Source organism: Callithrix jacchus, chromosome 7 (assembly GCF_049354715.1).
Source record: "Callithrix jacchus isolate 240 chromosome 7, calJac240_pri, whole genome shotgun sequence".
Lineage (NCBI taxonomy): Eukaryota > Metazoa > Chordata > Mammalia > Primates > Cebidae > Callithrix > Callithrix jacchus.
This window is the reverse complement of record NC_133508.1, coordinates 42966194-42994029: the sequence shown is the minus strand read 5'-3', so window position 1 is coordinate 42994029 and position 27836 is coordinate 42966194. Positions and strand designations below refer to the sequence as shown.

Sequence of the window (27836 nt, the reverse complement as noted above, 5' to 3'; positions counted from 1 at the left end):
ACCTGCAGTGGTTGCAGAACAGTTAGGGTTGCTTCTGGTTTCTTCTTCTGTTATCTTTGTCCCAGATGGGTACCTGCCAGATGTCAGCCTGAGCTCTCCTTTGTGAGGTGACTCTTTGGATATATGGGGGTCGAGGAGCTTCTTGAGGAGACATTCTATTTCTTATAGAGCTCAAGTGCTGTGCTGGGAGCTCCATTGTTCCTTGCAGAGCTGCTGGGCAGGTACATTTAAGTCTGCTGCAGTGGAACTCATAACCACCTCTTTTCCCAGGTGCTCTGTTCTAGGAAGGTGGGGCTTTATATATAAGTTCCTGATGTGCTGCTGCCTTTTTTTCAGAGATGTCCTGTCTAGCAAGGAGGTAGTCTAGTCACAATCTGCCAGCAGAGGCATTGCTGAGCTGCTGTGGGCTCTGCCCAGCTGCTGTGTAAACTTTCCTGCAGTGTTGTTTACAGAGGTATGGTTAGATCTGCCTTGGTAGTGGTGGATTGCCTGGGTAGTGGTGGGTGCCCTTCCTCCTACCTGGCTGGACTGTCCTGGTTTCAGCTGTGTTTGTGGCGAAACTCACAATCCAGAGGGATTTTTGTGTGGGTGGGACCCGCAAAGCCAGATCACCTGGCTTCCTATCTTAGCCCCTTGCCTTTCAGTTAAATGGGTGGCTCTGTCTCCCAGGTATTCCAGGCACCAGTTGAAATTGCCACCAAGATTTGTGTGAGTTTTTGTGTGGAAACCCATGGCGCAGACTGGAATAGCCAGGCTGGAAACTTATGGTGCTTTTTGGCCGGGGAATCTCCTGGTCTGTGGGCAGGGAAAACTCATTTGGAAATGCAGTGATCACCCACCCTCTGTGTTGTTCTTGCAGGAAACTGCACTCCAGAGTGGTTCCCATTCAGCCATCTTGGATCCTACCCTGAATATACATGTTTTTAGTAAGACACATTTATTTTTATAGAAGGGTGTGTCTTGTGGATGGAGTAATGGTGAGAACACCATGAATAAAGGAAAGCAGGGGTTTTTAATTTGAACACTGTTGGCCTTAGTTGCTGTGTTGTTCCTCTATTGGTTGGGGTCAGACCATATAGTTTAAGTTAAACGCAGCTAGCCAATTTGAAGAGCACAGGGAGAAACAGCTTTGGTGGGGAAAAGCTGTTACAGCAGGGACAGGGTGAATTTTTGGTGGGCAAGTCTGAGCACAGCAGGGTGGGAGGGGCTGATAGAGTGGCAGGCAAAATAACTTCAGATGAAGAATGGGCAAATAAGAGTTCAGGACAGATAGTACAAGGAAGTAAAGACCTTTTGGAGAAGAACATTTTGTAACTAAGTGGAACTCTTTGAAGAGGAACCGTTTAAACTACTTTGTTTTAACAGTTAACAAGCCCATTGCAGTTACGGAGCTAAAGTTCTTTTCTTGAATCCAGCTATTACTGGTAATAAAACTAACATGTTTGTTGTCATCTGTCTCACATTTGTTTCTGACCCTCAGTGGTTTCAGAACTCAGCAAAACAGGAGCTATTTACTAGCTCACTAAAGTCTCAACCCATCAATCAGATCCTATCGCTCCTATTTACTTTCTGCACCTTTCAAGCCCCGCATGACAGTTTTTAGGGCCCTTCAGGATCTGGTGCTGTGTAAGTTGCTAGCCTAGCACTACCCAGTACAAACGGAATGCACACAACAAATATGGTTTTACATTTTCCAGTAGACCTGTTGAAAAAAGTAAAAACAAGAAGATGACATTAATTTTAATAATATATTTTACTTAACCCAATGTATCTGAACTATTATTTCAACATATTATCAATATAAAAATTGTTACAGATATTTTCCTTTTCTTACAGTCTTTGAAATTCAGTGTGTATAGCTGGATTTGTAGGATAACTCTATAAACTATGGATTTATCTATAATTGCAATTGGGACTAAAACCATACTCTCCAGCAAACCTTTGTGACATGTGTTTATATATGTAACAAACCTTCACATGCACCCCCAATCCTAAAATAAAAATTAAAACGAAAATGGTATTCTCACTTTGGAAAACCATTTGGCACTTTCTTATGTGGTTAGGTCTACTAACAGTTTCATGCCTTGGTATTGATAAAGAGAAATGAAAGCCGTGTCCACGAATGGACTCTGCAAGTATCCTTAACAGCTTTATTCTTTTTTTTTTTTTTTTTGAGATGGAGTTTCGCTCTTGTTACCCAGGCTGGAGTGCAATGGCATGATCTCGGCTCACTGCAACCTCTGCCCCCTGGGTTCAGGCAATTCTCCTGCCTCAGCCTCCTGAGTAGCTGGGATTACAGGCACACGCCACCATGCCCAGCTAATTTTTTGTAAGTTTTAGTAAAGAGGGGGTTTCACCATGTTGACCAGGATGGTCTCAATCTGTTGACCTTGTGATCCACCCACCTCGGCCTCCCAAAGTGCTGAGATTACAGGCTTGAGCCACCGCGCCTGGCCAACAGCTTTATTCTTAATACCCAAAAACTGGAAATAATTTCAATGTCCATTAGTAGGAGAACGGATTTTTTTTTTTTTTAAAAAGCACCTTAATATATTCACACAAAGCAATACTGCTCAGGAATAAGAATGAACAAATTGCTGATACATATAACTAGGGAATCTCAAACACATGGTTTTGCACAAAAGAAAGCAAATACAAAACACACACACTTTTATTTATATGAAATTCTAGAGTGGGAAAGCTAAGCTATGATGATAGCAATGAGATCAGTAGTTGTCTTGGGAGGGGAAGGGATTGACTAAAAGGGGCAAGAGTTTGTGTTTTAGAAAGATGTGAACATTTTCTTTCTGCAATGAAGTCACGTTTACAGGGCTGTATGTATCCATCAAAACTCTTCAAACTGCGTTCTTAATTGGGTGCGTTTTATGGTACATTACTCTTGCTTAGATAAAGTGATTTTTTAAACATCAGTTCTAACCACTAGCTCAGGGTTTCTCAATACTATTGATGTTTTCTTTCAGATAATTCCTTGTCAGTGTGTGGGGCTGCTTTGTAGGATTGTAGGATGGTTAGCAGCATCCCTGATCTCTACCCATGAAATGCCACTAGGCACCCTTCCAAGTGGTGTCAACAGACAACAAGGCATGCCTCCATACATGGCCAGACAGCCTAGCAGGGAGGAAAAAATCACCTTTCCTTTACCCTCTTAGGTTCAGTGAAATTTAAACTGACAAAAGGCAGATGAAGAGGAGGGGAAAGACATTATTTACACATGCAAAGCACATGCATGCAGAACTCAGTAATAAGTAACTCAAGGGGTGGTTAGAATCTGGGGTTTATTTACCATCTTAGTATGTGAGGTGGGATGGAAAAGTCACTTACAGGGGAGAAAAATGGCTTTTTGGAAAGATAAATGGGTTTTTGGGAGAACAAAGAGTAGATAAAGTGTGTGATAATGTTTGACTATTCAGGGATATGAGCAGTGTTTTTGCCTCCTTTGGGGCCATAAAACTACCTTGGAGAGAGATTTGGGGTAGTTTTGTTCCTATTCTACCTTCTGGAAGTAGATTTGCCTTAAAGAGGAATTTATGGCAGCCTCACTTCCCAAAGGTTGATGCATTGGGTCAGAAAACTAAAATTCAAGTTCTGAGGATTCTTTATTCCATGCATCTGTTGAATCTCAAGTGTCTTAAGCTTAAAATAACCTTTATGCCAATGTGGCATATTTTGGGATGGCGTTTTCTGATCCCCATCATTGTCTCAAGGGCAAAATTTCTCCCATGGCTGGAAACTGCTATGCTAGCTCAACTCTCTTTGCTTAGTTGATTCTTTCCTTCCTTCTTTCATTCAACAAAGACGGACTGAGTTCTACCCTGTGTTGGGCACTGTGTGAGCATCTGTGACACAGCAGGGGGCAAAAGACAAATGTCCCTGTTCCATGGAGCTTCGATTCCAATTGGCCAAGAGAGATATATTTTAAATAAGTGTCTAGGTAGAAGGGACAAAATATGAAGTGGGACTAGGTGAAGGGGAAAGGAGGGCTACGGTAAGACGTGGGTTGCCATTTTTTTTCTCTTTTTCTTTCTTTCTTTTTTTAAATTGCATTTTAGGTTTTGGGTACAAGATTGTTGCATAGGTACACACGTGGCAGTGTGATTCCCATCACCTATATCTGGCATTTCTCCCCATACTATCTTTCCCCAACTCCCCACCCCCCGCTATCCCTCCCCTATTTCCCCCCAACAGATCCCAGTGTGTGATGCTCCCCTCCCGTGTCCATGTGTTCTCACTGTTCAACACCCACCTATGAGTAAGAACATGCAGTGTTTGATTTTCTGTTCTTGTGTCAGTTTGCTGAGAATGATGGTTTCCAGGTTCATCCATGTCTCTACAAAGGACACAAACTCATCATTTTTGATGGCTGTATGGTATTCCATGGTATAGATGTGCCACATTTTCCCTGTCCAGTCTATCATCAATGGGCATTTGGGTTGGTTCCAGGTCTTTGCTATTGTAAACAGTGCCACAATGAACGTACGTGCACATGTGTCTTTATAATAGAATGATTTCTAATTCTTTGGATATATACCCAGTCATAGGATTGCTGGGTCAAATGGAATTTCTATTTTTAGGTCCTTGAGGAATCGCCACACTGCCTTCCACAATGGTTGAACAAATTTACACTCCCACCAACAGTGTAAAAGCATTCCTATTTCTCCACATCCTCTCCAGCATCTGTTGTATCCAGATTTTTTAATGATTGCCATTCTAACTAGTGTGAGATGGTATCTCAATGTAGTTTTGATCTGCATTTCTCTAATGACCAGTGATGATGAGCATTTTTTCATATGTTTGTTGGCCTCATGTATGTCTTTTGTAAAGTGTCTGTTTATATCCTTCTCCCCATTTTTAAGGCCCCATTGAGAAGAACAACTGAGCAGAGGTGTGAAGGAGGTGAGGGCATCCACCATGCTGGTACATATTGGAAGAGTAGCCCAAGAAGAGGGGCCAAGGAGACAATCTACACAGACACTCTAGGGCTGACCCATGTCTCCCATGCTGAAGGAATCTTAATGAGGAGCCCAGAGCACCTGAAGCCAACCATGGAAGGAGGAGAGAAATAAGAAATGAGGTCAGAGGAGAAAGTAGGACATGATCACCAGGTCCTGTAGGTGTTGACGAGGATGGTGATTGCTCCTTGACTACTCACCAGGTAAGGACAAGATGGTAGCATTGTGGCAGTCAGAAGTGGTCAAATTCTGGATATTTTTGAATACAGAGCCTATAGGCTTTGCCGATGGACTGAGTTGGTTCCTTAACTCTCTGCCTGAGGGCAGAGATGGTGCCTTTCTTGCTTATCTTCCTGTGTGTCCACCACAATTTCTGGTCCATAGAATAACATTCAATAAAAAATGGACAGATGGGTAGATAGATAGGAGGATATATGGATGGATGATACATGAATGGGTAGATGGGATGAGTACGTGGTTAGGTGGGTGGATGGATGGATAGATGGATGAATGAAAGACTGGAGGGTGAGCGGGTGTATAAATAGGTGGGTGGATACTTTGATGGATGAATACATGGGTGGGTGGACAGGATGAATGTGTGTGTGTGTGGGTAGATGGGTGGGTGGATGTGGAGGTGGGTAGGTAGATGGATGGATGAATGAAAGGATAAGTGGGTGAGTGTGAAAGTGGGGGGTGGGTAGACACATGGATGGGTGAATAAGTGGATGAGTGGGTGGATGTGGAGGTGGGTAGGAGTATGTGGATGAATGGATGAATGGACACTGAGTGCTCTGATTTGTTATACTCATCAGATAGTTTACATATGAAGGTCCTTGACCACTGCCAGGCACTTTTTAGTTATTTAATACATGAATGAAAACTTTTAACATTTTGTTTTTTAAATAAAGATGCTACTGAATTTTACTCATGAAAGAAGGCTGGAGGAGGACATCAGTCATTTTGTTTACAGAGGGGGAGTGGCTACCCTCTGTGCCTGCAAAGAACTTTCATTCCCAGCAGAACACACAGGGGCAGAGAAGGGCTGAGAGCCTTTCCCTTGCCAATCAGCCATGCAGCCAATGAGCAGTTGCTCACTTCAGCCTCAGAGCGAGTCTCTCATGCCAGGTCATCAGCCAGGCAGTGGAAATATCACTGTCAGGACCAGGCTTCCTGCAATTCTTGCTCCAGCAGTTATGAATAGAGCATCAGGGCTCATTTTGGCTCATAAATGGAGCACAGTGAAAATAGAATCCACTACTGCCTATGAGATCTAACAAATATAATGTACAATTCTGGAGCAGCTTGTTGCTACAGCTGAGCCTGCTTTGAGTAGAAATGCTCACAGCATGGGCTCAAAAGGCTCAGGGCAGAGTTTGTGCTCTGAGACTGCTCCCTGCAACCACAAGGACACGCAGCACAGCCACGAGCCACAAGCATGGCTCCACCGTCTCTGCCAGAGCAGCCAGGAGAGACACACAACTTGGGAACACGATGATTTGTCTCAAAAATGGTAACTGTTATCTTGTACCCAAGGTCCTGATTTAAAGTTGTTTCTATTGATTAATGTTCTCTCTTCTCTGCATGTCAAGATGACACAGGTGATTCATTCGTTTGTAGATAAAACATTTTTGTGTTTCAGTGGAAAACTGCACTGCCTATCCCATGCCCTCTGAGTTATCAGATTGCAGCCTGGTCCATTATCTCCCAGCAATTTTGAAACTCTTTGTAAATTGCAGGTAAGTCATAGATATGTAAATACTGTCACAGCTGGTAGTGGTTTAAATTGACTTCTTCCTACTTTGAAAGAAACAATTTTGTCTCCATTTGAAATTCATCTCAACGTTCTTTTACTAGACATAAATTTGTGCTGTTTTGACCTTTGCTGTGAAATGGTTCTGACATCTGCCTGCATCCCTCACATTATAAACATAAAATACATCCTCTAACAAGTGTCTGTATTTATATCTGTGTGCTAGTCATGGTTTTACCTTTTTCTAAAAATGTCCTTTTAACACATTCAACAAATATTTGTTAAATAGTGATTACGCACTGATAAGGTTTGGCTGTGTCCTCACCCCAATCCTATCTTTAATTGTAGCTATGTGTTGTAGGAGGGACCTGGTGGGAGATAATTGAATCACGGGAGCAGTTTTCCCCATACTGTTCTCATGGTAGTCAATATGTTTCACCAGATCTGATGCTTTTATAAGTGAAACCCCTGTTGCTTGGCTCTCATTCTCTTTTTTGCCTGCTGCCATGTTAAAATGTACCTTTCACCTTCTGCCATGCTGCCTCCCCAGCCACATGGAGTTGTGAATCTATTAAACCTCTTTTTATTTATAAATTATCCAGTCTCTGGTATGCCTTTATCAGCAGCATGAAAACAATAATACATGCACCAAGGACAGTGGTAGGTCCTGGGGCTACAAAAGTGAATGACACAGTTCTTGTTCACCAGCTTATGGCATTTCCCCACCATGATCAAAAAAGCTGAGAGAGTGACATCATCATCCATCCAATGAATGACATCATCATCCTTCCAGTGAGTGATATCACCATCCATCCAGAGAGTGATGATGTCTTCATCCATCCATTGAGTGACATTATCCATCAAGTGAGTGACATCATCATCCTTCCAGTGAGTGACATCATTATCCATCCAGAGAGTGATGTCATCATCCAACCATTGAGTGACATTATCCATCCAGTGAGTGACATCATCATCTATCCAGAGAGTGATGTCATCATCCAACCATTGAGTGACATTATCCATCAAGTGAGTGACATCATCATCCTTCCAGTGAGTGACATCACCATCCATCCAGAGAGTGATGATGTCTTCATCCATCCATTGAGTGACATTATCCATCAAGTGAGTGACATCATCATCCTTCCAGTGAGTGACATCATTATCCATCCAGAGAGTGATGTCATCATCCAACCATTGAGTGACATTATCCATCCAGTGGGTGACATCATCATCCTTCCAGTGAGTGACATCACCATCCATTCAGACAGTGATGTAACCATCCATCCAGTGGGTGACATCATCATACATCCAGTGAGTGGTATCATCATCCTTCCAATGAGTGATATCATCATCCTTCCAATGAGTGATATCATCATCCATCCAGTGAGTGACATCATCATCCATTCAGTGAGCAACGTCATCATCCATCCAATGAGTGACATCATTATTCACCCTGGGAACACCACTAGCACCCATTTAGCAAACGGCACTGTCATCTTCCCAGGGAGTGGCAGTGTTATTCCTCCAGTGGCCAGCATCTTCATAACCCAGTGAATGACATGGTCAGCCACCCATCTTGCAGATTGACCTGGAAGTCTCAACTTGTGGATTCCTTATTTCTCATACTGGTTGAGAGGACCATCAGAATACCTCTTGAAGCTCCCATAGAAGTGTGACCCTTTCTTTCAGAGGACTGTTTCAGTTTAAAAGTAAACAGTGATTTGTCTGGTTATTTGGCTAATGTCTGAACATGGGTGCTAGACTGTAAGACACGTGAGATGAGAGTTTAAGTCTGTTCTTGACCTCTAGCCACAAGCTCTAGGTGCTCAATCACTATCTGCTGGAAGAATTCATTCACATAGTTTCTCAGCCTTTTATGGTGATAGTTAATATAAGCAAAGGATACTGCCTGATTTTAAGTGTAGGTAATGCCTTTGCAGGACAGAGATAGACAGTGTGAATGTTATCAAACCAAATTCAGGTCTGCTTGCCCAGACAAGAAAACCAAACACTGATGCTGGAATCACAGTGAGAGAAAGTGAAAGTGAGACATTTATTGCAAGGCACCAAGCAAGGAGCACTGGGCAGCTCATGTCTAAGACCTGAACTCCCTGATAGTTTACAGGTAAGGGTTTTAAAGGTGGAGAGGCAGAGGTTACAGGCAGTCATAAATGAATACATGGGAGCTGTATATCAGTTTGACCTAAAAACACAGGACATCTCAAATCTCGAATTGGAGGGGGACAGGTCATCGGTGGATTCAAAGATTTTCTGATCTGCAGTTGGTGAAGAAAGTAAAGTTTTCCTAAAAATTTGGGATCAACAGACAAGAATGTTAGCTGGAGCTCATGGGTGTGGCTTCCTTTCTCTGTGGGTGTAGCCACTCAGGAAGAAACTGAGATCACAGAACAGCAGTCACCATTCAGTCCTCAGTTCCCCCTTATCTGAGGTCTATGGGCCAGAGAATCCCTTTAGTGAAAGTCTGAGTTTCTGAAAGCAACTCAGAGACAGATGCTAAGATGGCTTCTTTAACTTCTGTAGAGAACCAAAAATTCCCTTGACTCTGACTTCCTCAGCTATTGTCTTAAGCAACTCTTACCTTCTCACTTACCAGTTTGCTCACTGACTGCTCAAGGTTAGCCAGGTGCCTGGAATGTTCCTGGAAGAAATTCAAGATTTTCCTTTATTTCCATGCTTAGGGGGCAAAAGGTCCCTGCTCCATCTCATGAAGAACAGTTTTAGTGTCAGATGTACCCATTATTGTATCATTATCAATCTCAAGAATTTCAGTGGCTCTGGCCCTTTAACATGAGATTTAAACTTGCAGAAAATGATTTCTAAAGTTCCATGGGGATAGAAATAGCTATTGTGTTTCTGTTCCTCCAGCTTTTAGAAGGAAAAAAGAATAGCATTCATTTTATATAATGCCCAAATATTATAACTCACTGGCTTAAAACTGTGTTCGCATGTTTTGTTAATTGGCAGCATCCTGTTTCCAGCTGATTTCTATGTGAACCATAAGTGAAAACACAGTTAAAGGAGATATTTTATCAGTTTGGATATTTTAAAATTAAAATTAGTAGTATGTAGGTGTAAACTCAACCACTGAGAAAGACGAGAGAATTCTAATAAATGTCGAAGTTACAATCAGGGATTTTATCTGTGTGGTGCCTTCATGTCCATCTTGGCATCTCAGTTATTTTGGTCTGTGGGTTTTTTGTAGCTCGGCACGGAGACTATCTGGACGTCTCACCTAATTACTTGTTGCCTTGGCGAAACTCCACTGTGACCCGGTAGCGCCGGGCGGATGCCTGTTTGTTCTTGCCATTATCTCAGCTGGAACACAAGCTGATTTACAGTTTTTCCGCATCCTCATTCCGACCCACCCCTTTTCCAAATGAAGCAACACCCAAAGCATGGGAAGGTTGTCTATATTTTACTGAAGGCCTCTGGAAGAAAGAAGGAAGTGGATTCATGCTGCTAACCACACAGCAGGAATGTCTTTGAGAAACATAATGTCCTTTGTTTAATCTTTGCACCTGATTCTCTGGTCTAATGATGTCAACGATCACATATCTCTTTGTCCTATTTCTTTTATTTATTTATGTTTTGTCCTGTTGGCCAGTTCAGCTACTATGCTTACAATATTCAGTGCCGCATACTGAATACCCAGATCTCATACTCAGTACTAACTTTAATCTTTCTGTTCCCACTAATTCCTGAGATATTCAATTTATTATATAAATTTTAACTTCTTCTTTTGAATGTATTAATTTTACTATGTAAATAACATAAATTTGTTATATTATTAAAAATCATCACCATAAAGCCACCACCTACATTTCAGCAATAAACACTGATTGTGTGTTGCTCTGCTTAAAAAAACAACAAAACAGAGAAACTCACATAGACAGCCCTGCTCACTCAACAGCCTGCTACGCCTGCAGACACCCCTCATCCTCTATCTCATCTCCCCCTTGACAGGGTTTCTCCAGTCTTTCATTCTAAGCCTTTCTCTCTTTCTGTCCTTTCTCCCCAGCTTTCTCTCTCCCTCTGCCTTGCTCCCCACTCCCCGCTCTCTTTAGTGCAGAAATAATTCAACTCTTTAGATTCTCTGCCTTTGCATCCCACACTCTAATACTAAAGGCCACCACCAGAACATGACTATTTACCCTGAGCAAACATGAAAGCCAGTTGAAGAGTCACCTGCCCTCCAAGTAAAGGAGCATTGCAAATAACATATTTATACAGATTTCCCCAACAGATCTGTTGGCTGCTTAAAAAGCAGTCATCAGATGTCTTTTTGTTTCAAAGTTTAATCCGTGAATGTTTTCTGTTCTCCTACTCCTTCCAGAGAATACAAAAGTCAAATAAGAGCCCCTAAGATTCACAGTAAGTGTCAGAAACACCTATAATGGTATACAATCCTGATACCTGATATTTCCCAAGAGATGGCTATTGACAAAGCTTGTTTTCTTGGCCAAAATTTAGCCAGTCCCCTGAAATATCCTGGGCTCATCTGCATACCTCCTTTTAAAATCCAGTTTTAGACCTTTTGCCCACTTTTTGTTGGGGTTGTTTGCTTTCTTCTTGTGGATCTGTTTTAGTTTTTTGTAGATTCTGGATATTAGCCCTTTGTCAGATGGGTAGCTTGCAAATTTTTTTTCCATTCTGTTGGTTGCTGGTTCACTCTAATGATTGTTTCTTTTGCTGTGCAGAAGCTCTTAAGTTTAATTAGATCCCATTTGTCTATTTTGGCTTTTGTTGCCATTGCTTTTGGTGTTTTAGTCACGAAGTCCTCACCTATGTCTATGTCCTGAATGATATTGTCTAGGTTTTCTTCTAGGGTTTTTATGGTGTTAGGTCTTATATTTAAATCTTTAATCCATCTTGAGTGAATTTTTGCATAAAGTGTAAGGATGGGGTCCAGTTTCAGCTTTCTGCACATGGCTAGCCAGTTTTCCCAACACCATTTATTAAACAGGGAATCCTTTCCCCATTGCTTTTGTCCAGTTTGTCAAAGATCAGATGATTGTAGATGTGTGGCATTACTTCCGAGGCCTCTGTTCTGTTCCATTAGTCTATATCTCTGTTTTGGTACCAGTACCATGCTGTTTCGATTACAGTGGCCATGTAGTATAGTTTGAAGTCAGGTAGTGTGATGCTTCCAGCTTTGTTCTTTTTGCTTAGCATTGCCTTGACTATGCAGGCTCTTTTTTTGGTTCCATATGAAGTTTAAGGTGGTTTTCTCCAGTTCTGTGGAGAAAGTCATTGGTAGCTTGATGGGCATAGATTGAATGTGTAAATTACTTTGGGTATTTTGGCCATTTTCACAATATTGATTCTTCCTAACCATGAGCATGGGATATTTTTCCATCTGTTTGTGTCCTCTCTTATTTCCTTGAGTGGTGGTTTATAGTTCTTTTTGAAGAGGTCCTTCACATACCTTGCTAGTTGTATTTCTAGGTATTTTATTCTCTTTGTAGCAATTGTGGATGGGAGTTTGCTAAAAATTTGGCTCTCTGTTTATCTATTATTGGTGTATAGGAATGCTTGTGATTTTTGCACATTGATTTTGTATCCTGAGACTTTGCTGAAGTTGCTTATCAGCTTAAGGAGATTTTGCACTGAGACAATGGGGTCTTCTAAATATATAATCATGTCATCTGCAAACAGGGACAATTTGAGATCCTCTCTCCCTCTTTGAATAAACTTTATTTCTTTCTCTTGCCCAATGGCCCTAGTCAGAACTTCCAATACTATGTTGAATGGTAGTGGTGAGAGAGGGCATCCTTGTCTTGTGCCAGTTTTCAAAAGGAATGCTTCTAGTTGTGTCCCATTCAGCATGATATTGGCTGTGGGTTTGACATAAATAGCTCTTATTATTTTGACATATGATCCATCTATGCCTAGTTTATTGAGAGTTTTTAGCATAAATGACTGTTGAATTTTGTCGAATGCCTTCTCTGCATCTATTGAGATAATATGTGGTTTTGTCTTTCATTCTACTTATGTAAAGGATTATGTTTACAGATTTGTGAATGTTGAACCAGCCTTGCATCCCTGGGATGAAGCTGACTTGATCGTGATGGATAAGCTTTTTGATGTATTGTTGGATTTGGTTTGCCAGTATTTTATTGAAGATTTTTGCATCGATATTCATCATGGATATTGGCATGAAATTTTCTTTTTTAGTTGTGTCTCTGAAGGGTTTTGGTATCAGGATGATGTTGTTCTCATAAGATGAGTTAGGGAGGAGTCCCTCTTTTGTATTGTTTGGAATAGTTTCAGAAGGAATGGTACCAGCTCCTCTTTGTATGTCTGCTAGAATTTGGCTGTGAACCCATCTGGTCTTGAAGTTTTTTTTGGTTGATAGGCTATTAATTGCTGCCTCAACTTCAGACTTTGTTAGTGGTCTATTCAGGAATTCAACATCTTCCTGGTTTAGTCTTGGGAACGTTTAAGTGTCCAGTAATTTATTCATTTCTTCTTGATTTACTGGTTTATCTGCATAGAGGTGTTTGTAGTAACCTCTGATGGTGGTTCATATTTCCATGGGATCAGTGGTGATATCCCCTTTATCATTTTTTATTGAATCTATTTGAATCTTCTCTCTTTTCTTTCTTATTAGTCTGGCTAGTGGTCTATCTATTTTGTTGATCTTTTCCAAAAAACCCAGCTCCTGGATTTATTGATTTTTTTAAAGGATTTTTTGTGTCTCTATCTCCTTCAGTTCTGCTCTGGCTTTAGTTGGTTTTTGGCTTTTGCCAGCTTTTGAATTTGTTTGATCTTGTTCCTCTAGTTCTTTTAATTATGATGTTAGGGTGTCGATTTTAGATCTTTCCTTGCTTCTCATGTGGGCATTTAGTGGACCCAATAGACATCTACAGAACTCTCCATCCCAAAACCACAGAATATACATTCTTCTCAGAACCAAATCACACATATTCCAAAATTGAGCACATAACTGGAAGGAAAACACTCCTCAGAAAATGCAGAACAGAAATCATAACAGTCTCTCAGACCACAGTGCAATCAAATTAGAACTCAGGATTAATCACTCAAAACCACACAACTACATGGAAACTGAACAACCTGCTCCAGAATGACTACTGGATAATGAAATAAAGGTGGAAATAAAGACATTCTTCAAAACCAATGAGAACGAAGATACAACATTCCAGAATCTCTGGGACACATTTAAAGCAGTGTCTAGAGGGAAATTTATAGCACTAAATGCCCACATGAAAAGTGAGGAAAGATCTAAAATCAACACCTTAGCATCTCACTTTTCAAATGTCATCCAAGTTTCAGAAATGGTTCCTCTGATTTGTGATATAATAGATATTTTATAAAATTGACATTTTCAGGCAGTGTAGAAATAGATGAAGAATAACTTAGCTAGCACTTGTGAAAATATGACCTAACTTTGCTTTTTGAGTTTAGTGTCAAGAAAACAAAGTTCTTTAAAGCCACTCTTTCTGGGGTTCGTCACTGTGATTAATCTGGTGGGTCTGATAGAATGAATTATATGTGACTAATATATTTCCTGAGCATTTATAATTCTCACAATGTCTTTTAATTACTTTCACGCGTGTCAGACAGATTTGTTAGGCACAGCATTTGAAGAGACAACATTTACCTTCAAAACCCTATGGACATTGCACACTAAGAAAAGACAACAATCAACTTGACATTTTCCTCCTTTGCTGTCCTTCCCTGAACTCCCTCCGCCTACCCACCGGGTTGCGGTATCTATTACCTTCTCCCTCCTCATTTTCACCTAGGTGACTTCTTTCTCTGTATTTTAGGAGATTAACTTATTTTTTTCTTCACACCATTTACTTAATTTTCCAGATGTCATTTTTGCTCTTTATCCCCTCCAGAGCTGATTTTAATTGTACCATTTGTTAAAATTTTATAAATTGTGAAATGTAGTATAGCTACAAAAAAGTGGATGAAATATGAATGGATGATTAAAAGTGCGAATGTAACATGAATATTCATTTACCCATCAGTGAGGCCAAGAAATAGCTCATAGACATGAATGACTTTTCTGATTTCAATCCTCTGTTTAAACTTCTCTTTTATAACCATACCCCAAATTTTCTGTCAACCATTCCTTTGGTTTGAGATATATATATATACCAAGTTATTCTTGATTTTTTTTGTCAGTTTTGAAACTGTATGTACACAAAACTACTAATATTCTTGTTGTGCTTCTATGAATTTATTCTTTTTCTTTGCATAAAGATTTGTCCATGTTGATGCACATGGCTGTAGTTTGTCATTCTTACTACTACACATTCAGGGGTAGGCTGAAACATATTTAACAACTGGCTCTCCAGGTAACAAAATATGTGATTTGTACTGTTTGCCCATTTCCCTGGTATAAATACCTCCAGCACAGCTGATTTCAAGCCACAATGCAAAGCCACTTGAAGCAGAGTTGGGAAGAGAGGTACACAATTGGCTTTGGCAAGACAGAATGAACTGGCTCAAGCTATCACTCTACATGAGTATTTCACTGTGGTACTCTATAACTTATTTAACCACTCTGCAGTTGATGGATGGCTGGGTTGTTCTTAACTTTGTTGCCATTATAAACAATGCTATTAAAACAGGTTTGGCTTTGCTTCCAGTGCATAGGTGCAAGTTTCTTGATAATATAAACTTTTGTCTGAGGCTATGAACATGTTCAATTTATGAAACCCTTTGCAGGGCCCATGGTGCATATCAACAATTCTGTTTGCTTTCCCACATTCTGTGGTCTCTCACTGTTAGGCACAGCCATGTGCCAAGTGTCAGCCAATGGCTGTGAGAGGAAAATAAGTTGTGTCTGTTAACCAAAGAATAGAGAAACCAGCACTCCACTTCCAGCTACATTTTCCCCTGCTGCTGGGATCCATCGTGGATGATGTATCCACTGTCAGCGCCAGTCCCTGAGTGACCTGGGTAGTGTGGGACACCTTCCACTTTCTCACTGGTCATGTTGTGTGAAGCAGAAATAAACCTGTGAGGTTTAAGCACCAACTTCATTCAGGCTTAATAAATACACACTTATATTAGGGATTCACCTAAATCTGGGTTTATTATTTATTCATTTAGAGTTTCTTGACTAACAAGAGATATCTTGATATCTATAAAAATATTTGGAGAAATTTTTACTTTCTTGTAAATTTAACACTCATCTTTCTCTATTCCATAAGAAACCTTCGAAGGGTTTTGAATAGAGTTTAATTTGGGCAAATCTGAACAGCTGGTTATTGGATCTGTAAAAAATATCTTTCATTAAAATTCTGTAATTTTTCTCTTTGAAAAAATTTTATACTGTTGTTAGATTTATTTCTAGGTAGTTTATATTTTGGATGCTGTTGCAAATATCTTTTTAAATCTAAATTTCTGATGGTCACTGCTTGTCTGTAGAAATACAATTGAACTTGTCTGTAGATTTTGCATCTAGAAATTTTTACTAATTTCTTCTAGTAATTTAGGTATTTAATCTGTGCATTGTTTCAATTTTCAATTTCAGCCTTCCTTGTCAATAGTGTCATAAAGAGTCTGGCTCTATTTTTGGTGTTTGCTTCCAGATTTAACAGCCTCTCTCTGGCTTCCTCTTCTGCCCTTTGTCTGAGATCCGAGCAAGCTGATAAAAAGCCCTGGGTGCCCTATCCTTTGTCACTAGTTGTGAAGTTCAAGCCACTAGGCCCCCAGCCCCACCTACATCAATGTTCAGATTAGTTTCATCACATAACTACAATAAAAATCTCAGGTCAAGGAAGGGCACAGTGGCTCATGCCTGTAATCCCAGCATTGGGAGGCTGAGTCAGGAGAATTACTTGAGCCCAAAAGTTTGAGACCAATCTGGGAAACATAGTGACAGCTGGTCTCTATAAAAAATACAAACAGTAGCTGGGTATGGTGGCACATGCTCTTGAGTCCCAGCTACTCAAGAGGCTGAAGTGGGAGGCTCATTTGAGCCCAGGAGGTTGAGGCTGTAGTGAGCTGTGATCATCCAGCCAGGAAAACAGTGTGAGACCCTGTCTTAAAAAAAAAAAGAAAGAAAAGTCCAGGCCCTGCTCTGCTCAGAAAGCCTCATTATGTGAGTAATAAGCTTTCCATACCCTCTTTGTAGAGGCATGCTATTATCCTTCCCCATTTTGAATCCCAACCACATTTTGAAAAGAGAGTTTATGGCCTCTCTGCAGGGTAACCACAACATAGCAATATTTTTGTTTCTTTCATTCCAATTTTTATGTCTTTATTTTTTTGCCTTATTGAACTGACCAAAGTTCTTACTATAAAGTTAAAAATACAAGTGGAACAGTGAACACCATTACCTGTTTCTTCACTGTTAAGAATAACATTTGCTGTAACATTTTTTTAAGATGCTCTCTACCAAATTAATTAAGTCCCTTTATTTTCTGTTTGATATGAAGTTTTTCATGAATTGGTGTTAGAAGTTTTCAAAAACTTTTTTTCTGTGTCTGTTAAGATTATCATATGATTGTTCTCTTTTAGTCTATTAATGTGGTAAAATGCCTTCGGTGATTTCTCAACACTGAATCCACCTGGCATTTCTGAGATAAGTCCAAGCTGCTTGTGGTTTATTATCATTTTAAATCATGCTGGATTACGTGGATTATGTTTGTTAATATTTTGTTTAGGATTTTAAAGTAAAAGATGGGGTTCTAACTTGCTATTTGATATGGATGTTGTAATTATGGTTATGCTAGTCTCCTCAAATAAATTTGCAGGCATTTTATCTTTTTCTAACGTTTGATTTTTTTTTTTTTTTTTTATGAGATGGAGTTTCGCTCTTGTTACCCAGGCTGGAGTGCAATGGCACGATCTCAGCTCACTGCAACCTCCGCCTCCTGGGTTCAGGCAATTCTCCTGCCTCAGCCTCCCGAGAAGCTGGGATTACAGGCATGCGACACCGTGCCCAGCTAATTTTTTGTATTTTTAGTAGGGACGGGGTTTCACCATGTTGACCAGGATGGTCTCGATCTCTTGACCTCGTGATCCACCCGCCTCGGCCTCCCAAAGTGCTGGGATTACAGGCGTGAGCCACCGCGCCCGGCGATATTTTTTAAACATGGAATTATTCGCTTTTTAAATATTTGCTGTGGGGTTTTTCACTTTATATTTTTTTACAGTTTTTAAAGTATTGAAAAGAATTTTTTTGTATGTGTGATGGAGTCTCACTATGTTGCCCAGGCTGGCATGCAGTGGTGTGATCTCAGCTCACTGCAGATTCCACCTCCTGGGTTCAAGTGATTCTTTTGCTTCCTGAATAGCTGGAATTATGGGTGCCCCGCTAATTTTTGTATTTTCAGTAAAGGCAGGGTTTCACCATGTTGGCCAGTCTGCCCTTGAACTCCTGACCTCAGGTGGCCCACCTGCTTTGATCTCTCAAAGTGCTGACATTACAGATGTGAGCCACTGCACCCAGCCTTGAAAGAATTTATTCATAGTATTTTCCTATTAGTTTGCATATCATAATATTATCCTTAACATTTTTTTATTTGTTTCTTTCCCTTTTCCTAGAAAACTCTTGCCAAAAATTATTAACTCTATTAGGTGTATTTAAAAACCAACTATATTAGTCTGTTCTCACATTGCTATAAAGAATTACCTGAGACTGGAGAGTTTATAAAGAAGGAGGTTTAATTAACTCACAGTTCCACAGACTGTGCAGGAGGCATGTCTAGGGAAGTCTCAGGAAACCTACAGTCATGGCAGAAGATGACAGGGAGGCAAGTACATCTTCACATGGCAACAGGAGAGAAAGCATGAAGCAGGAGGGGCTACACACTTCCAAACAACCAGGTCTTGTGAGAACTCTATCATGAAACAGCACTAGGGGGATGCTGCTAGACCATTAGACACCACCCCTGTGATCCAACCACCTCTCACCAGGCTCTACCTCACCTCCGACACTCAGAATCACAATTCAACATGAGATTTGGGTGGGACAGAAAGCCAAACTATGTCACTGACATTTTAGCTTTCTTGAGTTCCCATATGCTTATTTTCTGATTTCTAATTTCTTTCAAATTTTAATATCTTACATACACTTCACATTTATTCTATTATTCTTTCTCTGCTTTCATAAGATAAATTATTTTCTGACTGGTTTTCAGACTTTCTTCTACTCTGACACCATTCTTTATGGCTTTATACAGATGGACCTAGCATGTTTTGATATGACATATTTTATTATATGTGTATTCCATATCTATTCTAATTTCTACCATGGCTTATTCTATCATTAACAAGTCATTTGTAAGTACATTTCTTGATTTCTGGACACATAAAATTTTCACCATTATCTTTAAAAATTTATTTCCAGGCCAGGCACAGTGGCTCATGCCTGTAATCCCAGCACTTTGGGAGGCTGAGGCAGGTGGATCATCTGAGGTCAGGAGTTCAAGACTAGCCTGGCCAACATGATAAAACCCTGTCTCTACTAATAATACAAAAAAATTAGCTGGGTGTGGTGGCAGGCACCTGTAATCCCAGCTACTTGGGAGGCTGAGGCAAGAGGATCACTTGAACCCTGGAGGTGGGATATTAATCCTTTGTTGTTTATTGAGATTTAGTTTACACTTTAGGGGTTTGCAAAGACTATATTTTCTCTTGATTGCAGAATTCTATATGTCCATTAGGTCAGGTTTTAGAGATCAGTTTATTCAAATAGGCTACATGCAAACTATTTTTTAGTTAGAGTATTCTATCAATTCCCAAATTGAGTGTTAAAAATCTCCTGGTATTATTTTACATTTATGTGTTTCTCTTTTAATTTTTTTTCCTCCAAATTTGGCTTTATGTGTTATGACCCATGGTATTTGGAACTTATAGTACCTGTGGTGTTAGGTATATATAACCGTCCTCCCTTATCCATGGAGTATCCATCTCAAGACCCCGAGAAGGGGCCCAAAACTGTGGGGAGTTCCAAATCTTATATATACACAATGCATTTTCTATTCATACATTTGGTATTAGTCCATTTTCATACTGCTATAAAGAAATACCCAAGACTGGGTAATTTATGAAGAAAGAGGTTTAATGGACTCACAGTTCCATATGACTGGGGAGGCTTCACAGTCATGGCAGAAGGCAAAGGAGGAGCAAAGGCAGGTCTTACATGGCAGAAGGCAAAAAAGCTTGTGCAGGGGATGTGCCCTCTGTAAGTCTCTCATGAGACTTAATCACTGTCATAAGAACAGCATGGGGAAAACCTGCCCCCATGATTCAATTACTTCCCACCAGCTCTCTCCTACAGCACAGGGGGATTGTGGGAGCCACAATTCAAAATGAGAACTGGGTGGGGACACAGCCAGATCATATTACATACCTATGATAAAGTTTAATTTATAAATTAGGCACAGTAAAAGATTAAAGACAATAATAGTAAAATACAGCATGTATAACCATATACTGCAATAAAAGTTAAGTGAATGTACCTTCTCTCTTGCTCTCAAAATATCTTATTGTACTGCACTCACCCTTCTTGTGCTGATGTGAGATGCCTGATGAGATAAAGTGAGGTGAATGATGTAGGCATTGTGATGTTGTGTTAGGCTACAATTGACTTTCTGACGCTAAGTCAGAAGAAGGATCATCTGCCCTGGGTGATTCTAGGTCATCAAGCCATGAGGATGTTGATGGTTGGATGTCAGGAGCAGATGATGTTGATGATGAATGAGGGTTACTATATACAGTGTGGCTATTTCTTATTTCTTCCCACATTAGCCATCTACTACTAATCACCTGAGGCTCTGTTCCATGTCATTGTCACCTAGGAACCCAAGTTGACAGAGCAGGTTCTCTCTGGCCATCATGATGGCTCTATGATATAGATAACATACTGGTCACATGCTGGCTCCTAAGGCTTTCAATCAAAAGCAATACATATTACTCTGCTCACCTCCCATTAGCCAGAGCAAGTCACATGACCATGCCTTAGTAAAACATAATGGGGAAATATAATCCTATGGCAAGAAAAGACAGAACATTTGTAAACTATAATCAAAATCTATTTTTCATATTTGTGTGCTGATTCTCAAGTGAGAAGAATATTTACTGGGCTTCGTATTCACATGCAAACATGTTGCATTGCTTTTGATCCCATTATTTCTCAACCTGAGTATAATCTGGAATTCATCTTAAGAAGTACAGATGGAAGAGAGGGAAACGAACACAGATTATAGTCAAATTCTCAGTGTCTTTCTTGTAAAGTAGCTCTTCTATGCTGAGATAAAATTTTCTCTTGTGCCTGTTACTGGCAGTCAACACCTGCTGGGATATAGGATCTACTACCAAAGCGACCCCTGCCTTCCATCTTTCCTAATTCCTTCCTCTCAGTTTTTGCTAGAGAGGGTAGAAATACCTCTATGCCTGACAAAAGAAACACCCCCTCAGGAAGGTGATGGCTGTCCAATTTTCTAGCTGATAAAGTAGAAGGCATTTAGGTAAAAGTTGTCAGTCACTTTCAAACAATCAGGCTTTCTTATTAATTTTTAGTGACCCCTCAAAGTTGATTCAGTGAGTATGCTTTCCAATCGATTACCATTAGCCTTGGAAGTAGAGAAACTTTCCCCTAGATTCTAGAAAATGTTGATAATCAAACCCAGTTCTTGGTGGTGGCATGGATTTTCTTCCTTCTTGCCATCCAAACTCCCTTGGTGAGAAGCTTTTTGCCAGATGTCATTTTAAACCAGAAGCTACTGCAAGCCTGGAAAAATCAGCTTCCTTCGGGTATTTGAGATGTAATCTAAAGGACAATTTCCAGAAGCACTTCCATGTGTAAAATAGCATATGGCTGGTGCTTAAGCAGCCCTGGAGGGTGTTAGTGTCAGCATGAACTCCCATGCCCACTGTGGAGGTTGTATACCTGGCGAGTGGAACTTCCATACCAATGTGTTGAGGTGATTATGATGATGGTGGTGCCATAATGGTGATGACATCAGCTGTTGGGAGAAGCAGCAAGGGAGGAAGGGTTTACTGTGTGCCTACATAAACTGGTTTTATGTATAAAGGAAATCAGGAACAACAAATTGTGAAGGCCGCAGGAGGCCTCTGAGGAGGAAGGCCTCTCCATGCCTCATGTGCAGGGTGACCTCGGCTCTGTTACCATAAACATTGTGCTCAAGGACATAAAACCCCTTCCTAGCACTACAACTTAGCCAGACTTGCAGGCTCCGTGTAAGGCCTGAGTTCCACCAGCTGTACCTAGATAATAGGCTAAAGATAACCACACGTACTTGTTTTGTGAAACTCCCAAGCCACCACTGTTATCAGTCTTTGGAATGGCACATAGTTCTGGCCACTGATTCAGTTCTGGCTCACTTCACCACCACGTCACCCTCTCCCCACCATCACTCCACCCCTACCCTACAGATCAAAGTGATTGTAACCAATAAATAGTGTGAGAGATCAGAGCTCGGGCCTTCACTGCCTCCAGCAACAAGTGATGGCCCCCTGGTCCCAGTATTTCTCTTAATTTGCCTTTTCTCAATCCTTTGTCACCACCAAACTTGGGGTACCCACAGGTGATGTGGGGACTGTTTCCCTATAGTAACCAACATGATGCTTCTCTGTGTTGTTGCACCTACAGTTTAATAATTACTTGCAAGACAATGTCAGATGAGTCCTCTCAATGCAGTTGCTTTAATTAAAAGAAACTTCTGATATTTTCGTTTTCCTCCCGGTTTGAACCATTGCTGGAACTAATGGCTGCTATTTACACATGGTGTTTACAAGAGACACCTGGAGGCCCTGACAGGTGGCAGCAGAGAGCCCTTTAGTTGAAGGACAGACAAGAGGAACACATTGAGCTGAACCCAGGAACAGGCACAGCGGCTGCAACCTGAGCCTCCCATCTTGCAAACATTTATGTGGACGGCTGAGGCATCAGGATGAAGCAGTTGTTGGCACTTTCCTTCCCATTTCAAAGATGACAAACAAATAGCTCTTCTGACAGCTGGGAGCTTGAAGAACTGTATAGAAAACAAACAGCCTTTGAGGGTTGGAGAGTTTTCAAAAGGAAAGCAAAAAGGCCCAAATGGAGGATTAGAATGAGAAGAGAGAGAAGCACAATGCTTCAAGGAAGGTTAAGATCTTCAGCCCTGGCATGTTGAAATACTGATGGATAATTGTAATTAGCTTTCAGAATTTGTAATTATAGAAGTGGTATAAATAATCACCCAACCCTGCTTCACTAATGAGAGTCCTTGTGCTGAGACACACAGGGAGGCTTTTGTTAGGTGCCTTTGAAAATGTGGCTGTTAATTAGGTGTCTTGCAGAGGCAGGGTTGCAGCAGAAGAAGCAACATTTACGCACTGAAATGAGACTCTCCGAAAGAGGTAGCCAATACCATTCAAAGGATTCAAAGGAAAAGCCAGACATTGGTGGGCTTTGGTTTTGATTAGCAGATTGTGAAGCGTCACACATCTAGAAAGTGACAATGCCAAAGTGCACATCCTGGTATTTCTGACCCTGAAGCTCCTGCTGTTTCTAATACACTGAACTGTTTTGCACACACAGGCAAGCAACGCGTGTCAGCCATCTGGTCAGAATGCTCTCTGCAGCACTTGTGAATCAGCTGCTTGGGTGTCATGTAAAAAATGGAGCATTCTACAGATTGTCTCTGTCTTCTAAAACACAGAAATAACAAGAATAGCACTGATTTAATGACACTAAATCTGGAAATCATTGTTCCTTTCTTGGAGGTCTTTTTACTTTTATCTCCGTCCTAATTTTCATTGATATTTTTTCATATAATATGCCAATTAAATGGGATATCTTTTAAAACTCCTTCCAGAGGTATTTAGTGAAGGCTGAAAGACCTCCCCTCAAACCCCAATATCTATGTTTTTTTTTTTTTTTTTTTTTTTCAGTAAAGGCAATCTATATATTAGCTCAGCAGGGGCACTGCTTCCAGCCTGTGCTGCAGCTAGGTGTGATCATGTGACCCTAACCAACGGTGACAAAGCAGCAGTATGGATGCCAATTCCAGGTTGTGCCATAAAAATAAGGGGAACGCCCTCCCATGTTGTCCCCTTTCCCTAACCCCACTAGTTGGAATGTGGGTGGGTCATGGGTCAATTTCCAACAGCCATCCTGGACCATGAGAAGTTGAACAGCTGAACTCACAAAGGTCACTGGAGGGTGGAGCACCCCAGAGAGGGTAGGAGGCTCCATACTCATCGGAGAAGGATGATGGAACCAGACAGAAAGAGCCTCCACACCCTGGGGCTGCAATTAGAGCTTGAGAAAAACGTGCTGCCTTATTTAAGCGCACTGATGTGGTTTAGGTCTGCATACTCACCCAGACCTCATGCCCAATTGTAATCCCCAATGATGAATAGGGGCCTGGTCAGAGGTGACTGGATCATGGGGGTGGAATTCCTTGCTCTTCTCATGAGGAGTGAGTTCTCAGGAGATCTGGTTGTTTACAAGCGTGTAGGACCTCCCTCTTCACTCTCTCTTCCTCCTTCCCCTTTACCTTCCGCCATGATTGTAAGTTTCCTGAGGCTTCGTCAGCCATGTTTCCTCTACAATCTATGGAATTGTGAGTCAATTAAACCTCTTTTCATTTCTTTTTTTTTTTTTTTTGAGGCAGAGTTTTGCTCTCGTTGCCCAGGCTGGAGTGCAATGGTGTGATCTCAGCTCATTCCAACCTCTGCCTCCCATGTTCGAGTGATTCTTTTGCCTCAGCCTCTCAAGTAGCTGGGATTACAGGTGCCTGCCATCATAACTGGCTATTTTTTTTGGTACGTTTTTAGTAGAGATGGGGTTTCACTGTGTTGGCCAGGCTGGTTTCAAGCTCCAGACCTCAGGTGATCTGCCTGCCTCAGTCTCCCAAAGTGCTGGGATTATAGGTGTAAGCCACCATGCCTGACCTAAACATCTTTTCTTTATAAATTACCCAATCTCAGGTAGTTCTTTATAGCAATGTGAGAACAGACTAATGCACTACTCTTATTTTTGGCCTTTTTGTAACAGCAGCCAAGGCTGCATCCTAACTATTAAAGGTTGGCTTATCAATTATGCCAGTATACCTATTAATCTTGAAGACAAAGTCCATTTTATCGAAGCTGCCTTGTATGTATTAAATAAGGTTTGTCCTTGAGTTCCAAGAATAACTATATTAAGAATAGAAAAAAAAAAAGTGCTTTTCCTATTCTCTGCCGTCACACACTATTTTATACAATGCTTCTGACACCAGATGTGTGGAGAGATTTCTTTACATGAAAAGCAAGCACTTCTCTAGCAGACACCTGCTGGGTGCTCTATAATTCAATTCTGACACTAGCTACCTGGAGATAATATCAGATCTCATAGGTCAAGGACTCCATTTCACAAGGTTGCCCCCATTTGAAATGCCAGTCAGAGGTAGTCTAAAAGTTGTCACCTATACTTCTGAGTGACTGGCTGTAAACTGGGGTTCCCATGACCCCCTCCTCAGATTTGATTAATTTGCTAGAGCAGCTCTTGGAACTCAGTGCAATGCTTGACTTACTTTTACCTGTTTATTATAAAGGATAAGACACAGGATGCAGATGAACAAGCAGATAGAGTGATGTATCAGCTGAGGTATAGGGAGGGTCATGGGGCTTTCTTGCCCTTTTTGGGTTCTCCACCCTCCAGGAACCTTCATGGGTTCAGCTGCTCAGAGCCTCACCTGAGTCCTTTCCTTCTGGTTTTTTATGAAGGTTTCATTATGTAGGGTAGGCTTGATTGATTACATTATTGGCCATTGATGATCAGCTTGGCCTTCAGCCTCTCTCCTCTCTCAGGAGCTTGAGGGAGGGTTGAGAATGAAAGTTTCAAACCTCTAACTACATGGTTGGTTCCCCTGACACCCAGCCTCCCATCCTGAGGCTATCTCAGGGCCCACCAAGAGTCACTTCATTAGAACAAGCGTTTCCCATTACCTAGGAAATTCTTAAGATTTAGAAACTCCGTGTCAGACATTTCTATCATTCAGGAAATTACAAAGGTCTTAGGAGCTCTGTGCCAGGTACCAGATATCAAAAACCAAATATTAGAACAAAAGTTTCTCCTACCACCTTTATCTACAAAGGCTTTGGAAGCCATAAGTCAGAAAATGGAGGCAAATAAGTATTTCAGCATATTACAAACTACAATAGCATAAGGATGCTAAGGATGGTTACAAACTATCAGGTAATTCAGAGATTCCCAACCTATGATTCTGTGGAAACTCAAGACTTTTTTTTTTTTTTTAACTTTTTTATTGGATTTTAGGTTTTGGGGTACATGAGCAGAGCATGCAAGACAGTTGCATAGGCACACACATGGCAGTGTGCTTTGCTTTCCTTTTCCCCTTCACCCACATTTGATATTTCTCCCCAGGCCATCCCTCCCCACCTCCCCCTCCCACTGGCCCTCCCCTTTTCCCCCTAATAGACCCCAGTGTTTAGTACTCCCCTTTCTGTGTCCATGTGTTCTCATTTTTCATCACCCGCCTATGAGTGAGAATATGCGGTGTTTCATTTTCTGTTCTTGTGTCAGTTTGCTGAGGATGATGTTCTCCAGATTCATCGGTGTCTCTACAAACGACACAAACTAATCATTTCTGATTGCTGCATAATATTCCATGGTGTATATGTGCCACATTTTTCCAATCCAGTCTATTATCAATGGGCATTTGGGTTGATTCCACCAAGACTTTTAAGTGATTAAGAAAAAGACCATTTGCTGTGGTCAAATAACTTTGAGATATATTACATACTATATTCCCACTTGAGGACTCATAATGTATACGAAAGTCTCTCAGTAGTCCTGAAAAAAAGAAATCTATTTAACTGCTTTATTGCTCCTTTTGTAAAACTTAAAAAAAATTAAAATGTAAATCAACTATCAAACAGTACAGAAAACATACATTACAGCTCAGTTAATTATCGCATCATGACTATCCACTCGACCGTCATACAGGTCAGAAAATAGAGTATTGCAGAGTTCAGTTGCTTCCTCACACTTCCTCCCACCAACATGTCATCTCTTTTCTCTCCCAGGATGATCATTTTTTCCCATTTCTAACACCATAATGCAGCTCTGCAGTTTCAAACTTTACGTAAGTGAAACCATAAAGTGTATATTCCTTTGTGTTTGGCTTCCCTCATTCAACATCATGTTTGTAAGATCCATTCATGTGCTGGATGAAGTTTGGGTTGTTCATTTTCTTTGCTATGGAGTATTTCATTCTCTAATTATTCTAATTTAGTTGTCCATTCTAACACCAATACCCTTTGGGATTTATTCCCTTTAGAGGCTCTTATAAATAGTACTTCTGTGAATATTCATGTGGACCTCTTGTGCTAAGCTTGTAAATGTATTGTTGTATTGTGTATATCTAAGAGAGAAATTGTTAGAATATCAGATACCTTTGACTTAAATAGATAATGTCAGTTTTCTAAAGTGGCTGGACTAGTTCACACTCCCACCTGTAACGTATGAGAGTTTGAGTTGGTATTGTCAGAAATTTTAATTTTAGCTATTTTGGTGGGTGTGAAGTAGTGTCACATTATGGTTTTAATCTTCACTTCCCTGATGTCTTGTGGAGTCAAACACCTTTTCTGATGTTTCTGACCCTTGGATTTTTTCTTAATGACATCTCTATGCAAGTCATTTGCACCTTTTTATTTTGGTTGCCTGGCTTTATTTTTATATTAATATTAAAGGACCCTTTATATTGTCTGTGGCTTGTTTCACTCTCTTAATCTCTTTGGACAAACAAAGCTTCTTAATTTTAATGTAGTTCATTTTTATTCATTTTCTTTATATTTCATGCATTTTGTCAGATTTAAGAAAATTTCCTCTATCCCAAGTTAATGAATATTTCCTAACATTATTTTCCAGAGGTTTATAATATTATTTTTCACATTTAGATCCACAATCTACCCAAAGGTAATTTTTTTATGGCATGATATATGGATTACATTTTACTTATTTTTTCCAAATAGAAATCCATTTAACTCAACAAAATTTGTTGAAAAACTATTTTCTGCCACTGTTCTGCAATGCTACCTTTATGTATATGTGTGTGTATATATATATATATGTGTGTGTGTGTGTGTGAATGGTG

At 40.5% G+C, this 27836-nt stretch overlaps 1 protein-coding gene across 2 annotated transcripts; it reads right to left on the bottom strand.

The window, feature by feature from the left end:
- Positions 1-4217: 4217 nt before the first annotated feature.
- Positions 4218-21767, bottom strand: LOC128932574 (uncharacterized). 2 transcript variants are annotated; one of them, XR_013520439.1, is made up of 3 exons: positions 20190-21767; positions 9332-9379; positions 4218-4348 (listed from the first exon to the last, which is right to left on the bottom strand). XR_013520439.1 is itself a non-coding variant. In XM_054258737.2 (2 exons), the coding sequence occupies exon 2, from the start codon at positions 7978-7980 to the stop codon at positions 7315-7317; it is 666 nt and encodes a 221-aa protein (XP_054114712.2). In that variant the 5' UTR covers positions 7981-9379; positions 20190-21767; the 3' UTR covers positions 5888-7314. The 2 variants fall into 2 exon arrangements, 1 of the variants encoding a protein (XP_054114712.2); XM_054258737.2 differs by lacking the exon at positions 4218-4348 and having other exon boundaries at positions 5888-9379.
- Between the last annotated feature and the right edge of the window lie 6069 nt (positions 21768-27836).